Source organism: Sus scrofa, unplaced genomic scaffold (genome assembly GCF_000003025.6).
Source record: "Sus scrofa isolate TJ Tabasco breed Duroc unplaced genomic scaffold, Sscrofa11.1 Contig59, whole genome shotgun sequence".
Classification (NCBI taxonomy): Eukaryota; Metazoa; Chordata; class Mammalia; order Artiodactyla; family Suidae; genus Sus; species Sus scrofa.
Window position 1 is genome coordinate 1,303,362 of NW_018085257.1, and position 14,695 is coordinate 1,318,056.

Consider the following 14,695-nt stretch of genomic DNA (forward strand, 5'->3'; position numbering starts at 1 on the left):
AATTTGAAAGAAGCACATGTGTCTTCCCCTTCCTTGTCTGGAGGCAAATTACATGCTGCACTGAGAGGTCATTGGATTTGGTCTCTGAATCACCACATAGTGCAATGCCATCTACCCTTTAGAAGACCCACACTGGGCCATTTGTTCAGCCACCATTATCCTTACTGGTACACAGTTTTCCTCTGTGAAATCCATGATTCTGTCTTTTCCAGCTTTTCTATTGAGCTGTTTCTCTTTTATTTATTGCATTATTGGAAAATTCTTCCCTTTTTTTTACTATCTATCAATGTTTTCATTTGAGTGTGATTAAAGTTCTTAATGTACTATTTTGTCTGTGTGCTTTATAGTGCATACTGGAGAAATTCACCTCAGAAATACAACCATTCTATTATATAGACAACAAGGAGGGGGTAGGGCATCAGCAAAAGTGCAGAGACTGAGGAAGGGTGGCCTCAGATGTTTTATCAGGAGGAGCATCTCAAATTTGCAGAAAGAGTAGGAGGAATACTCCAGTGCAATCCCCTCTAAAACAGTTTGCTGTAGATAATTCAGCATTAGGTAGATCCACTCTTGCACTCTTTCTCAAAGGCTAGAGGTGTTTAGGAAAACAATCTAAAAGAAGACTGAAATGGCACTTCAATGACAGAGTACACTCTGTCTTTCAAATTCAGAGTATTAATACCAATTAAACACACACACACACACACACACACAAACACAAACATCTTATGGGTAATAGCTCTTATATGCAAGGCATTTTCCAGAGGTTGGGGGAAGTTTGTGACCTTGGAAAATAGGAACCAGATGAATGTCTAGAATAAAACCCATGCTGCTGTCTTAATTAATACAGTGTAAACACCTGACTTAGGTGTTATCAGAGTAGGATAATAAAACATCTCTTATGTATCCTTGCTAAAAGTTCATTAGAATTCAGTTTTTATAGCACTTGGACATTTCCATGCCCCAAAAGGATTTTGAATTAGCATAGTAAATTGTGTGCTTTTCAGTGTGGTTTAAACAAAATACAATCAAATTTTTAAAAAGATAGAAGGGACTTTTCTGTCTCATGTCTATAGAGCTAGTGTGCTATATTCTCATGTAAAATTTAAAATCTTTGCCTTTAGTTTATTGAAATACATTAAGTTATTTTTAATGTGGTACAAGGTAGAGATTTGTTTTAAAGTTTTAAAATTTAATTAATTTTTAAAGTGTTCATTCTTTCTTTTTTTTTGTCTTTTTTGCCTTTTCTAGGGCTGCTCCCATTGCATATGGAGGTTCGCACACTAAGGGTCTAATCAGAGCTGTAGCCACTGGCCTGCCAGAGCCACAGCAACACTGAATATGAGCCACATCTACGACCTACACCACAGCTTATGGCAATGTCAGATCCTTAACCCACTCAGCAAAGCCAGGGATCAAACCCGCAAGCTCATGGTTCCTAGTCGGATTTGTTAACCACAGAGCCATGATGGGAACTCCTAAAATGTTCATTCTTTCTCCCCTACTCTTCCACAGATATCCATGGCTAAACATGAAAAGTATCAATCAGGCAATTTCACCTGTACTGTAAATATAGCTGCAGGTAAATAGTGGGTAATTTGAAGGGAAAATATATCAGTAAGGATTTGTTCCTAAGAGTAAAATAAAAGCATATATTTTTCCAGTTATTGCAAAAGCTGGGGAACAGAGGTCAGGGAAATAGCCATTGAAGATTTAAATTGGTTGTTATGGCTAAATATTTCAGGCTTAAACATAAAATTGTTGGTTTTAAAAGGTTGACGGGTAGTAGATGCAAATCTCAAGGGACATGGAAAAACTCCCCCTACTGTCTCAGTCTGCTGTAGTAACACAGGTGGCTCTGAGAAGCCCATTGGGAAACTTTGGTGAACCTCACCTCAGCTTATGTATCTGCCTGTAATGTAATTACCTCCAGAGAGTAATGGCTTTTCCTCTTCCACCTTCTAAATCCCCCATAAGTTCCACTCATTGGAAATCATTAAACATGAGCAATCCAGAAAAGAAAAAATGGGACAATGTAGTTTCCACCCTCACCACTTAAAGGAGGGGAAGCCTTAAAAATGGGTGATAATGGGAAGTTCCCACTGTGTCATTGTGTGTTAAGGATCCAGCTTTCCTGCATCTATGATGAAGGTCTTGGCTCCAGCTCAGATTTGATCCCTGGCCAGAAAACATCCACATGTAAAGGTGCAGCAAAAAAAGTGTGTTTTAATGATGCTAAATTAACAATAGGCAATCTTATAGTGCATAAGGATAAGGAAGGAGGATTGGGTAGGAAGCTGTGAGTCTCAGGAACAGGATGAAGAATGTGTGAGGCACAACCACTCCAAATGAACCCATTTTAGATCAACTGAAATACAGCTGGCCACAGAAGCATGAGTGAGAGCAGCCAAATCCAGAAAAACCACCATCCCAGGCTAGATCAGCCAAGCCTCAACTGACCCTCAGATTCATAAATAATAAAAATGCTTTCTCTGAAAGAAACATCTTTATAAGAACCTCTCATCTCCAACTCTTATCATGTTTTAGATCCACATCTAGGTTGAGAGTCTCAAGACTTATGGCATTTAAGACTTATTGGGTATTTCCTATAAATATCTTCACTTTATGTTATACAACTCACTTTGGCATCTGCTCTCTCATGTCTTGGTGCCTCAGTTGAAACTTCCAGTTTGACATCCTGAACCATTGCTCCCCCTGCCTGTGATCATCAGAACTAGCTAGAACATCATGTGTCAGGATAATGTAGACTTGTTAAGTCTCAAGGAAAGTGACATCTTCTCTAGGAAGTTCTTCAACATATCCTCTGCCAGTAGGCCAAGCTGATGAGTCCTCCTCAGGACACTGTATTGTGTATCAGTGATTCTGGTCCTTGGCTAAATCGTTCTGGGGTCAGAAATCCAAGATTCAAATCTTCCTTTCACTAATCATGATCCTAAAGCCCTCCTTGCCTATTTAAGCCTGAGTTTCCCAACATATCTGTAAGAGTTTTGGTCAGGAATAAAGTAGATAGTTTGGATATCAATGGATATATATGAAAAAATAGCCACTGGAAATTAGCAGATGGTTTTACCAGATAATAAGCTCTTTGAGGAGTTCCTGTCATGGCACAGTGGAAATGAATCCAACTAGGAACCATGAGATTATGGGTTTGATCCCTGGCCTTGCTCAGTGGGTTAAGGTTCCAGCATTGCCATGAGCTGTGGTGTAGGTCACTTATGAGGCTCAGATCATGCATTCTGTGCCTGGGGTGTAGACCAGCAGCTGTATCTCCAATAGACCCCTATCCTGGGATCCTCCATATGCTGTGGGTGTAGCCCTAAGAAGACAAAAGGGAAAAAAAGCTCAGTGGAGATGACATTTGTTTTGTTGTTGAATATCTGCAAGCTTTGGGGGATGAAGGAAATGTGGGCTGTATTACTGAAGGACAAGAAAGCAATCCATTTTCATGTAAGGAGAATAAAATTTAATATTTTCTCCCTGCAAGTTCTGGCAGGATTTGGGGTCCTTTGATGCATAGGTGCTTGGGTGCAGTGAGAAACCACATTCTCACCAAAATGAAAATTCTTCAGAAATGGAGATGTGAAAGTCCAGAGAGGTTTTATAAAATTTAAAATTTGTGGGAATGCCAACCCTGGCAACTTCCATTTAATGATACCAGCCAAAGGGACATATCATCCTCAAAGTATTTCACAATCCCTGTTATCTGAGAAAAGAGAAAATTAAGTCCCATGACTCATATTCCTCTTTACTATCCCCCCTAGCAAGTGTAAGAAAGAAAAAGAGCAGCAGAGATTTCTGAGTGGCAGCTGAGGAAAGAAGACAAGTGAGCTCTATTTTCAATAATTTGTATTTACATGTAAATGAAGGAATAAAATCAGGGAAGTTTTAAAAGAAAAGTTTAGTATCAGTTGGAAAAATAGGTTTTCTTACTCCAGAGTTTTCTCCAGGCCCCTTTCATGTCTTTATTTCTCAGGCTATAAATGAAGGGATTCAACATGGGTGTGACCACTGTGTACATCAGTGAAGCAATTATGTTACTGTCATTGGTGTTGTTGGATGAAGGAAGAAAATATAGACCAATAATTGCCCCATAGTAGAGAATAACTACTGAGAGATGTGATCCACATGTGGACAAGGCTTTGCAGATGCCCTTGGTGGAGGGAACCCGGAGGACGTTGGCCCCAATATGGCCATAAGAAATCAGAATGCATACGAATGGAAGCATGATGGCTGTCAATCCTGCAGTGAAGATTACCAATTGGTTGAGGTATGTGTCTGAGCAGGACAATCTGAGCAGGGCAGCAAGGTCACAGAAGAAGTGGGGGATGGTGTCAGCACAGAAGGAGAGTCGGGCTAAGAGAAGGGTGTGCAAAAGGGCACAAGCACAAGCAATGATCCAGGACCCAGCAACAAGCATGACACACATGCTCTGACTCATGATGATAGCATAATGCAGAGGGTGACAGATGGCCACATACCTGTCATAGGCCATCGAAGTTATCAGGAAACTGTCCAGATCAGCAAAGAGTATAAAACAGTAAGTCTGTGAAATGCACCCAGCATAAGGAATGGATTGATCCTGAGTCTGCATGTTGATCAGCATCTTAGGGACAGTGACAGATGCAAAGGAGATGTCCGTGAGGGCCAAGTGGCTGAGGAAGAAGTACATGGGGGTGTGGAGGTGAGGGTCCAGCCTGATGAGCAGGATGATGAGCAGATTCCCCAGCACTGTGGTCAGGTACATGCCCAGGAACAGAGCAAAGAACATGCCCTGCTGCTCTGGCCTTATGGGGAGCCCCAGGAGGTGGAACTCTGACACGCTGCTCTGGTTCTCCCTCCTCATGCTGGTACATCAGTTAGAGGGGAATAGTGGAGGAAGTTGAAGAGAAAAGGTAGAATGTTTTGGGGTAGAAAAGTTTTCAGTTTAATGTAGCATAATGGAGATATTCTCTTGATTTAGGGAATGTCTTCATTCATATTTTCATACATTTACTCTATTTTGCTGGATAAATGAATAGAAAGCATAGTTTTCTTTCTCAGTCTGGTGCCAATCTCTGCAAATGACAATGCTAAGAGTTAGTGTTTATTAAATGCTGTCCTTATACAATGTTCTAATAGCTTACATGTATTAAGTGATGTGAACATCATAAGAATCTGAGCTATGTAGGGATGCTTATTATTTATACTTTCTGAATGGGATAGCTAAACCAGGGAGTATCATAGTCACTGATGTAAGAAGAGAAACTGGGATTACGATCCAAGCATTTTAATCTGGAGTTTTTTCTCTATAAGCAAAACAAATTATTTGACATTCAGAAATTTCTTTGCCCTTCGTAATTTTGTGTGTAATGATCTATTGAATCCTGCATCCTCTGCCTCTCTCCACATTCCATGATTATTTCTAATTTGCTCATTGGATGTAGACCAAGAGTCTATCAAAGGTGATTCATGCACCAAATTCATGTATCAAATAAAAGATGTCACATCCAATTCAATTCATCGTGACAACCTCTTTAATAAACTTACATTAGATCTTGTTCAAGACTTGTTACAATATTAGTAATCCTGAAGCTCCATGTCACTTGTTTGCACATTCAAAGAAATATAACCTAAAAGCCATATATAATTCTTTTTAAAGGAATTCCAATCTTTTCAATCTCTAGTGTATCCCATGAGAGATTTATTTCCTAATATAAAACAATATTTCTTAAAATTTGTATGTATTTTTAATTTATTTTTTAATTTTTTTATCTTTCAAAGTATTTAAAAAGGTTTTGTTGACATATAGTTGCTCTACAATATTGTGATAATTTCTGCTGTACAACAATGTGATTCAGTTATACATATACACACATCCATTATTATTCAGGTTCTTTTCCCACATAGATCATCACAATACATTGGGTAGAATTCCCTGTGCTATACAACAGTTCCACACTGGCCAATAATTCCATATACCACAGTATGCATATGACACACTGTTAGTCTGTATCTTTTTTTAAAGATGGTGGAGATTCACAATAATCTATCAAAGCTTATTATAAAACTATGTTGGTTACAACAAATAATGCATTATCAGGAGTTCCCATCCTGGCTCACGAGTAATGACCCAGCTGGTATCTATGAGGATTCAGGTTCAATCTCTGGCCTCACTCAGTGCTGGTTAAGGATCCAGCATTGCTGTGAGCTGTGGTATAGCTCACAGATTGTGCTTGGATCTAGCATTGCTGTGGCTGTGGAGGTAGCCAGCAGCTGCAACTCTGATTCAACCCCTAATCTGGGAACTTCCATATGCCATAAGTGCAGCCCTAAAAAAGCAAAATAAATAAATAAATAAATAAATAAACAAAAAAATTTTAAAAAGAAGAAGAACAGATTAAGCCAGTAGGTGAAAATTCATGTCAATGACTACAGCAAAGTAACCAACTATCTCCTGATGTCAGAACTAGATATCACACTAAGATATGTATTAAATTATTTACCATTAGATCTCCCAGAAACAGGTGAAAGACAGTTTGCTACTTAATCCTAAAGCTGACGGCTTTCTGGACAGATCCCAGTACCCAGGACCAAACTCTGATCCTAAACATATTGTAGAAAATGAGAAATGGAATACTCTCTCTCATTTTTAAAGGTACTTTAGATTATTTGGGTCACTTTTTCATGGGAGAGGACATGCAGAGTTATGCCTGTATAGTGTGATTTTCAGATCAGTAATGACTCTTCCATATCTCTACCCAAAACACCAACCCCAATAGGCTGCTAGATTCTTTTGGCAAGAGAAAAAAAAATCTTTAAGGTCCTAACTATACATTAGGTTTAAAAGTAAATATTCCTGGGAAAGAGAGTCATATGGCCAACTCACATAGATAGAAGGGCTGGGAAGAGTTCAGTATTTAGGGACCAGGTTCAGATGGCCAAACAAGAGCATTGACCACTTCAGTCAAAGTGAGGATGGAAGGAGATTTGGCATTATAGGCAGAATAAGGGCAGGGGCAGTAGACACTTTTAACAGAAGTACTGTCTTTCCAGTTTGGCTGCATGACTGCTCTATGACTAGAAATAGCCACACTGTTACCGAAATCTGATTTAGCACCTAATTTTTACCAGGTGCTATTAAAATACTATTCCCTTCTTTCCCAAAACTTTCAACATAAACATTCTCATTTTAGAGATGAAAGCATTGTAAGGTTGTGATATAACTTGCCCATGTTATAGCACTAGTATGTGGTGGTCCTGGGATTTGATCCCATGTCTATCAGGCTTCAAAAACTATATTCTTTACACTATATTTCATGCCTTCATTAACTATGTCTTCAAGTAAGATAGTATTTGATGCCTAAGAATATTCAAGAATTTTAGGAAGGATTTCCTACTGTGCCACATCAAGTTAAAAATCTGGCATTTTCTCTGCAATAGCTTTTGTCACTGCTGAGGTGCAGGCTTGATCCCTGGCCCAGCACAGTAGGTCTAAAATCCAGTATTGCTGCAGCTGTGACATAAGTAATAGCTGCATCCTGGATTTGATCTCTAGTCTGAGAATTTTCACATGCTACAAGTGCAGCCAAAAAAGAAAAAAGAAAATAATTTTGGGAAGTAAATCAGGAAGTTCAAGGATGATTGAAAAATCTTGTGTTTTTAAGATATGTGCATAGAAGGTAATATCAATAATAGCAATAACAATAGTGTTATAATAATGATCAATCATTAATAATGTTTACTGTGTGGATAATATAGGTCAGTTGCAGTAACGTGTACTTTATATCAACCTAACAGTGCAACAATAAAGGCATTATTCACACTTAGCCCTTTGGGAACTCAGCCTTAAGAGCAAAAGTAATTTACTAGAGATCACTCATCATGAAAATGATGGACAAGTCATTTAATCCCATGTTTCTAACCACCATGATATATTAATTCCTTTAAAGCAATATTTAATGAAGAGTCATCTGGATATGTTCTCCTCATTAAAGGGAAGAAGACGGGGTCTGTCATTTCCTCAAAGCTTTTGGGTGGATTTATTGCTTCAGTCCTTAATCAGATAATCAGAAGTGAAGAGAGACTAGGAGACCCAGCTACTGTACTTACAAAGACAGCTGCTCATAAAATGAATTTCTCAGGGCTCCAAGACAAAATCCAGGTCAATGTGTTCAAAGGCTACTTAATGTCTATCAATAGGTGAAAGGTTAAGGCAATTATGATACACATTCACTGGAAGTAATGTCATATAGCTATTAAAATGAATTCATGAAATTTAAGATGTAATTTTTGAAGGAACATAATAGAAAATTTTATATAAGCATGTTTACAACTATTTGCAAAAACAATGCACATTATATCATCATCATAATAATAATGTTTATTATTTTTAAACCTGAAAGTTTTTTAATTTTTTTTTCTTTTTAGGGCCACACCCACAGAATATGGAGGTTCCCAGACTAGGGGTCCAATTGGAGCTGTAGCTGCCAGTCTACACCACAGCCACAGAAATGCCTCATCTGAGCCACATCTGCAACTTACACCACAGCTCACAGCAATTCCACATCCTTAACACACTGAGAAATGCCAGTGATTAAACCTGCAACCTTATGGTTCCTAGTCAGATTAATTTCCACTGCACCAAGATGGGAACTCCTAAACCTGGAAGGTTTTGTTCGGAGCTCGCATACATTCCAGATACTCAGCAAAACTGTGGAAGAGAACATCTTCTTAAAAGGAAAAGTACAAACCCCAAGGAATTATAATTATTGTCTACCTAAGTTATTTGAGATGATACAACAAAATTATAAAACTGCTTGACATAACTTTAATTATCTGTAAGATTTTGTAACAGGCCATTCTCACACATGGGTGCACACACAAACACACTGCTGAGTGAAGTATAAAAGTATTTTCCTTACCTAGCTCAGGAGTGATCAATTCAAAAAGTGTTAGCTCCAGGGTATGAACTAATTTTTTATTTTCTCCCCAAAAGACTTAGATCTGGAATGGGGAGAAGCCACAAGCTCAAACCTTAAGTGAGGAGGTGGTACACTCTCTTTTTAACCATATCCAAAGCAATTACAAATGTATTCATTTTTATCAGCCAGTATGGGACCTAGGGGACCAAGGTCAATAAATTCTGTTGAAGGACAATTTAGGAGTGATAAATGAGCTTTCCTTAACTATTCCCCACGGAGGTTTGTGTTTGTCAGATACTATATATAGTCAACTCCTTTGGGTATGTAAATGAGGACTCATTATTTGTAGATTCATTTAGAGAATGTTCACATTGATAAGCTCATTTAATGCTCAAAATCATTCTGGTGAGGGTAGTATTTTTTTCTATTTCATTGCAATGAGAGTGACTCAAAAGTAAATGGGCAAAGTAGGAGGTTTCAAACAAAAACACATTAACTTCACATATAAAGCCTGGTTCTGTTGCAGCAAAATGGCTCTCCTGCAGCAGTGGACACTGTATTCTGTGGAGCCCTTCTTTCTACATTCAGCCCAGAAGTGGTAGGAGAGTTGCTACTTATCTGTGGGGAATAAAAGCATTTTGCCAGGAATTATTGGGCTTCTGTTTCTCAGAAATTTTTTTTTTCTTTTTACAGACACACCTGAATGCATATAGTTTTTTTTAATTATGACACATAATAATAGTGGTAATAGGGATCAAAATATATTCTTTAGTCATAATAATGGGTGTGAGAATCCTTAAGAAATCTACTCCATTCAGACTGGTGGAAATAAATACACAGAATCAAGTGAAAGAGATAGTATTTTATTCTTCTTTTCAAAAATTCATTTATTTCCTCATTGATAAAAATATTTTGTAACTACCAGGTGTCAATAATATTATGAAGTGCTCTGAATAAAAATTTGAAGACACTATTTTTTTTATCTAAAAAATCTCCCAATATAGTAACCAGAATAGACAGAACAGTGTGTGTCAAATGATGCAATGTAGGCAAGTGCTGAGTTGTATGGGAGCAATGAGGAGAGGGTATCAAATTGAAATTTAAGAGGTCAAGAAAAGTAGGTTTCAGGAAGTCACAAGTAAGTGCAGACCCAATAAAATCCAAACAATAAAAGGTGATGTGGGCATTTTACAGTCAAAGAATTTGGAAGAGAGAAAAACAGTGGAACAGAAAAACACATGGAAAAGATAAAAGGTGACAAATTCAGGAAACAGTTATCAGGGAAATTAGAACAGCTGAAATGTTCATTTCAACATGGGAAGAGGTTCAAGATGAGGCCAGAGAAACTAGCAGGAATGAATGGTACAGACCCTTGAAGAGCATGTACAACAATTTTCACCTTTTCTAAAAGGAAAAGTAGAATTCTAAAAGGATTTGATCCAAAGACTGACAGTGTCTTCTTAAAACATATTTCTATTAGTGAAGAATGGATAATGAGCAAGTGTTTGCAGTAGATGGAAGGAATGTTGTCAGGGCAAGGATGGAGGGATGGGATGTAAGACCAGTAGCAGGGATGCCTGTTTGGAAGTGGTCACAGTTGCTCATTTATGAGATTATGGAAGTCTGAGGCAATGGAGGTGGAGAGAACTCTATGGATTTAAATTTCCTTCAGAATCAGAATTCAAAGGATTCAGTAATTTGGGAGTGAGATGACTTTGATGAGACCCTGGAAAATTAAGGCATTAAAAAAACTGCTAAGTTTACAGCTTGAATAGCTGAGTGTATGCTTGTGCCATTTCCTGAGATAGGGGAACTAGGATAAACAGATTTGAGAAGATTTTAACAAACTGAGTAAGAAATATCTATGGATCATTCACAAGAAGACAATCAAGAGGTAGGTGAATATATTTTGGATCCAGATAGATATTAATGGTCCATCATTATAGAAGAGGGTGAGATTGTACAAAAGAAATGAGATGAATAAAAAAATTCAGAAAAGAAGATGAGTGTGGAGAGAAGAAAAATAGGGGAAGAAAGGAGGGAAAGAAAGACCAAAGAGAAAGGAAAGAACAAAGAGAAAGGGAGGTGAACAGAGCTGAACACAGGCCAGAGAGAAGACTGGCCATTAAGGAAATGACAGAGAAAGAGCACCCCCAAATGGCATCAGAGAATGAGAGATATGGAAGGAAAATAAAAAAACATGGGACAATGGGAACATAGGGGAATAGGAAGGTTAAGTGATGAAAACAGCCCACTGAATTTGCTAATAAGGAAAATTTTGGTGATGTAACCAGGAGCAATGTCAGTGAGTGGTGGGACTAGAATCTAGACTAGAGCAGATAGAGGAAAAAATGGCAAGTAAGGAAGTGTAGAAGGTGAAGAATTGGATTGATCCAACATGGAAGCTTTGCTAGATGGGTGCGGTGGAAGGTCATTGGAGCAAAGTCTTTGGCAATAGGTAACAGAGTGCAAAACCATGAGATTTGCAGTGGAGAGCAAAACTAATTTGGGGAGAAATGGACTGGATCAAGTTATGAGGCCAAAGATTCTGTGTAATGAATGAGTAGAATGGAAAGGGAGAACAGCATATTGAAACTTTAAATTTAATATGTAATCAATCTCAGTCTTCCTAATATAACCATGAGACTAGATGGCTAAAGTTCAGTGGAGGTTGAATGATTGAAGATGACATCAGAGGATAAATATGCCACATGTTGAGTGATTCATTCATGCAGATGCTGCATGTACCCAAGCTGATAGTTAATTTGTAGAGAAGAAAATTGATCCAAGTGCCAAAATCTGTAACAAAATATGAGCCACTGGAGTTTGGTAGTTGGTGTCTTGGCTTCAACATAGGACAGTTTCTACCCTTTTTTCAGTACTGAAAAAAGCTTTCCTTTTAGAATTAGAATTAGCATTAGCATTAGAATTATGAGAGTATTTCCTGTTTTGGCTCAGTGGGTTAAGAACCTGATGTTGTGTCCCTGAAGTGTGGATGTAGGTCCCATCCCTGGCCCTGTTCACTGGGTTAAGGACCTGACCTTGCTACAAGCTGTGGCAAAGGTCACAGATGCAGTTCGGATCCAGCCTTGCTGTTGATGTGGCATGAACCAGCAGCTGCAGCTGCAATTCAAACCCTAGCCAAGGAATTTCTGTATGTCTCAGGTTCAGCCATAAAAAGAAAAAAGAAAAAAAGAACTAGAATTAATTTAAAGGGGATGGTCAATGGAATCCTGCTGTACAGCAGAGGGAACTGTATCCCATCACTTGTGATGGAACAGGATGGAGGATATATATATGGCTGGGTAACTTTGCTACACAGCAGAAATTGGCAGAATATCATAAATTAACTATTTAAAAATAGTATTAGTACTATAATTAGAAAGACATGATTGTGGTATAACTTTGAAAGAGAATAAGTAGATATAGCCTAGTTTCCATTAGTGAGGGAAGGGTTAAGGCAACTATAGTACACAGCACAGGAATATTACAACACCATTAAAATGTTTATGAAAAACTTATGATGTTATTTTTGAAAGACATAATAGAAAATTTGCATATTTATGACCATCTGAAAAATATAGAATATTTTCTTAAAACCTAGAAAGATGTGCTCCAAAATGTTAAAGTACTATGTTTTAAAAGTGGGGAAATTTATACATTAAAACATTTCCCAACTCTAATATTTATGTAATCATGCATTTCTTTTATATATACTTAAAATATTTTATAGTTTTGTGAATTTCACAGAAAAGAGACGATCTAGAAAGAGAAGTCCATGGGTTGACAAATGTTAAGAAGTAGAAGGAAGCCAAACCTAATAGGCACCATTGCTGTGTTTGATTGCTCTGCTTCTCACCCCCATCCACTCATATAGGACCCTGGGCATCTGCATCTATTAACCCCAAGGCATGAAACCATCAAAGGAAAAGTTCCTTGAGCCTCAGAAAACAGTCCCTCTCCTAAAAATAATTTGCAGCCAATAAGCAAATTCTTATTTCTGCTAGCAAACTGTTTGTATTCTGCTGCCTTGTGGGCCCTCAGCCTTTCTAAATACATGTGCAAAGAGAGAAGAAATCAAGGTCTTTGATTTATCCCTGGATTTTTATCTGTTAGTATCAGGCATGTAGAGACCCACATTTTTTTTATTTCACCAGTACATTATTTTTTTCTACTGTACAGCATAGTGACCCAGATACATGTATACATTGTTTTTCTAACATTATCATGCTCCATCATAAGTGACTAGACATAGTTTCCAGTGCTACACAGCAGGATCTCATTGCCAATCCATTCCAAGAGCAATAATATGCACCTATTAACCCCAATGTCCCAAATTCTCCACTCCCTCCCCCTTGGCAATCACAAGTCTATTCTCCAAGTCCATGATTTTATTTTCTGTGAAAAGGTTCATTTGTTCCATATATTAGATCACAGATATAAGTGATAGCCTATGGTATTTGTCTGTCTTTTCTGACATACTTCACTCACGATGAGAGTCTCCAGTTCCAAACATGTTACTGCAAATGGCATTATGTCATTCTTTTTTTTTAAGGCTGAATGGTATTCCACTGTGTATATGTACTACATCTTTCTAATTCAATCATCTGGCAATGGACATTTGGGTTGATTCCCTGTCTTGGCTATTGCAAATAGTGCTGCAATGAACATGTGGGTGCATATGTCATTTTTAAGGAAAGTTTTGTCTGGATATATGCCCAAGAGAGGGATTGCAGGATCATATGGTAGTTCTATGTATAGTTTTCTAAGGTACCTCTGCACTGTTCTCCATAGCGGTTGTACCAGCTTCCATTCCCACCAACAGTTCAGGAGGGGACCCTTTTCTCCACACCCCCTCCAGCACTTGTTATTTGCAGACTTATTGATGACAGCCATTCTGACTGGTGTGATGTGGTACCTCATAGTAGTTTTAATTTTCATTTCTCTAATAATAAGTGATGTTGAGCTTTGTTTCATGTGCTTGCTAGCCATCTGTATATCTTCCTTGGAGAAATGCCTATTCAGATCTTTTGCCAATTTTTCAATTGGGTTTTTGACTCTTTTGTTGTTGAGTAGTATATGTTGTTTGTATATTGTAAAGGTTAAGCCCTTTTCAGTTGCATTATTTGAAACTATTTCTCCCATTTTGTAAGTTGTCTTTTTGTTTTCTTTAAGGTTTCATTTGCTGTGCAAAAGCTTGGAATTTAGATTAGGACCCATTGGTTTACTTTGTTTTTATTTCTGCTTCCTTGGGAGACTGATTGCAGAAAATATTTTTAATTTTGATGTCAGAGAATGTTTTGCCCATATTTTCTTCCAGGTGTTAGAAGGTGCCTTGTCTTATGTGTAAGTCTTTCAACCATTTTGAGTTTAATTTTGTGCATGGTGTGAGGGTGTGTTTCAGTTTCATTGATTTGCATACAACTGTCCAGTTTTCCAAGCAATGCTTGCTGAAAAGACTGTCTTTTTCCCATTTTATGTTCTTGCCTCCTTTGTAAAAGATTAATTGACCATAGGTGTCTGGGTTTATTTCTGGGCTCTCTATTCTGTTCCATTGGTCTCTCTGTCTGTTTTGGTACAAGTACCACACTGCCTTGATAACTGTGGCTTTGTAATATTGTGTGATGTCTAGGAGAGAGATGCCTCCAGCTTGGTTTTTGTTCCTCAGAATTGCTTTGGTAATTTGGGGATTTTTGTGGTTCCATATAAATTTTTGGATTGTTTGTTATAGTTCTCTGAAAAGTGTCCTGGGTAATTTCACAGAGATTGCATTG

The 14,695-nt window shown here is 37.9% G+C and overlaps 1 protein-coding gene across 1 annotated transcript; it reads right to left on the minus strand.

Moving 5' to 3' along the window:
* Positions 1-3,683: 3,683 nt before the first annotated feature.
* LOC100513969 (olfactory receptor 1J1-like) lies at positions 3,684-4,864 on the minus strand. Its single transcript, XM_003122138.2, has one exon. The coding sequence runs from the start codon at positions 4,862-4,864 to the stop codon at positions 3,926-3,928; it is 939 nt and encodes a 312-aa protein (XP_003122186.1). The 3' UTR covers positions 3,684-3,925.
* Between the last annotated feature and the right edge of the window lie 9,831 nt (positions 4,865-14,695).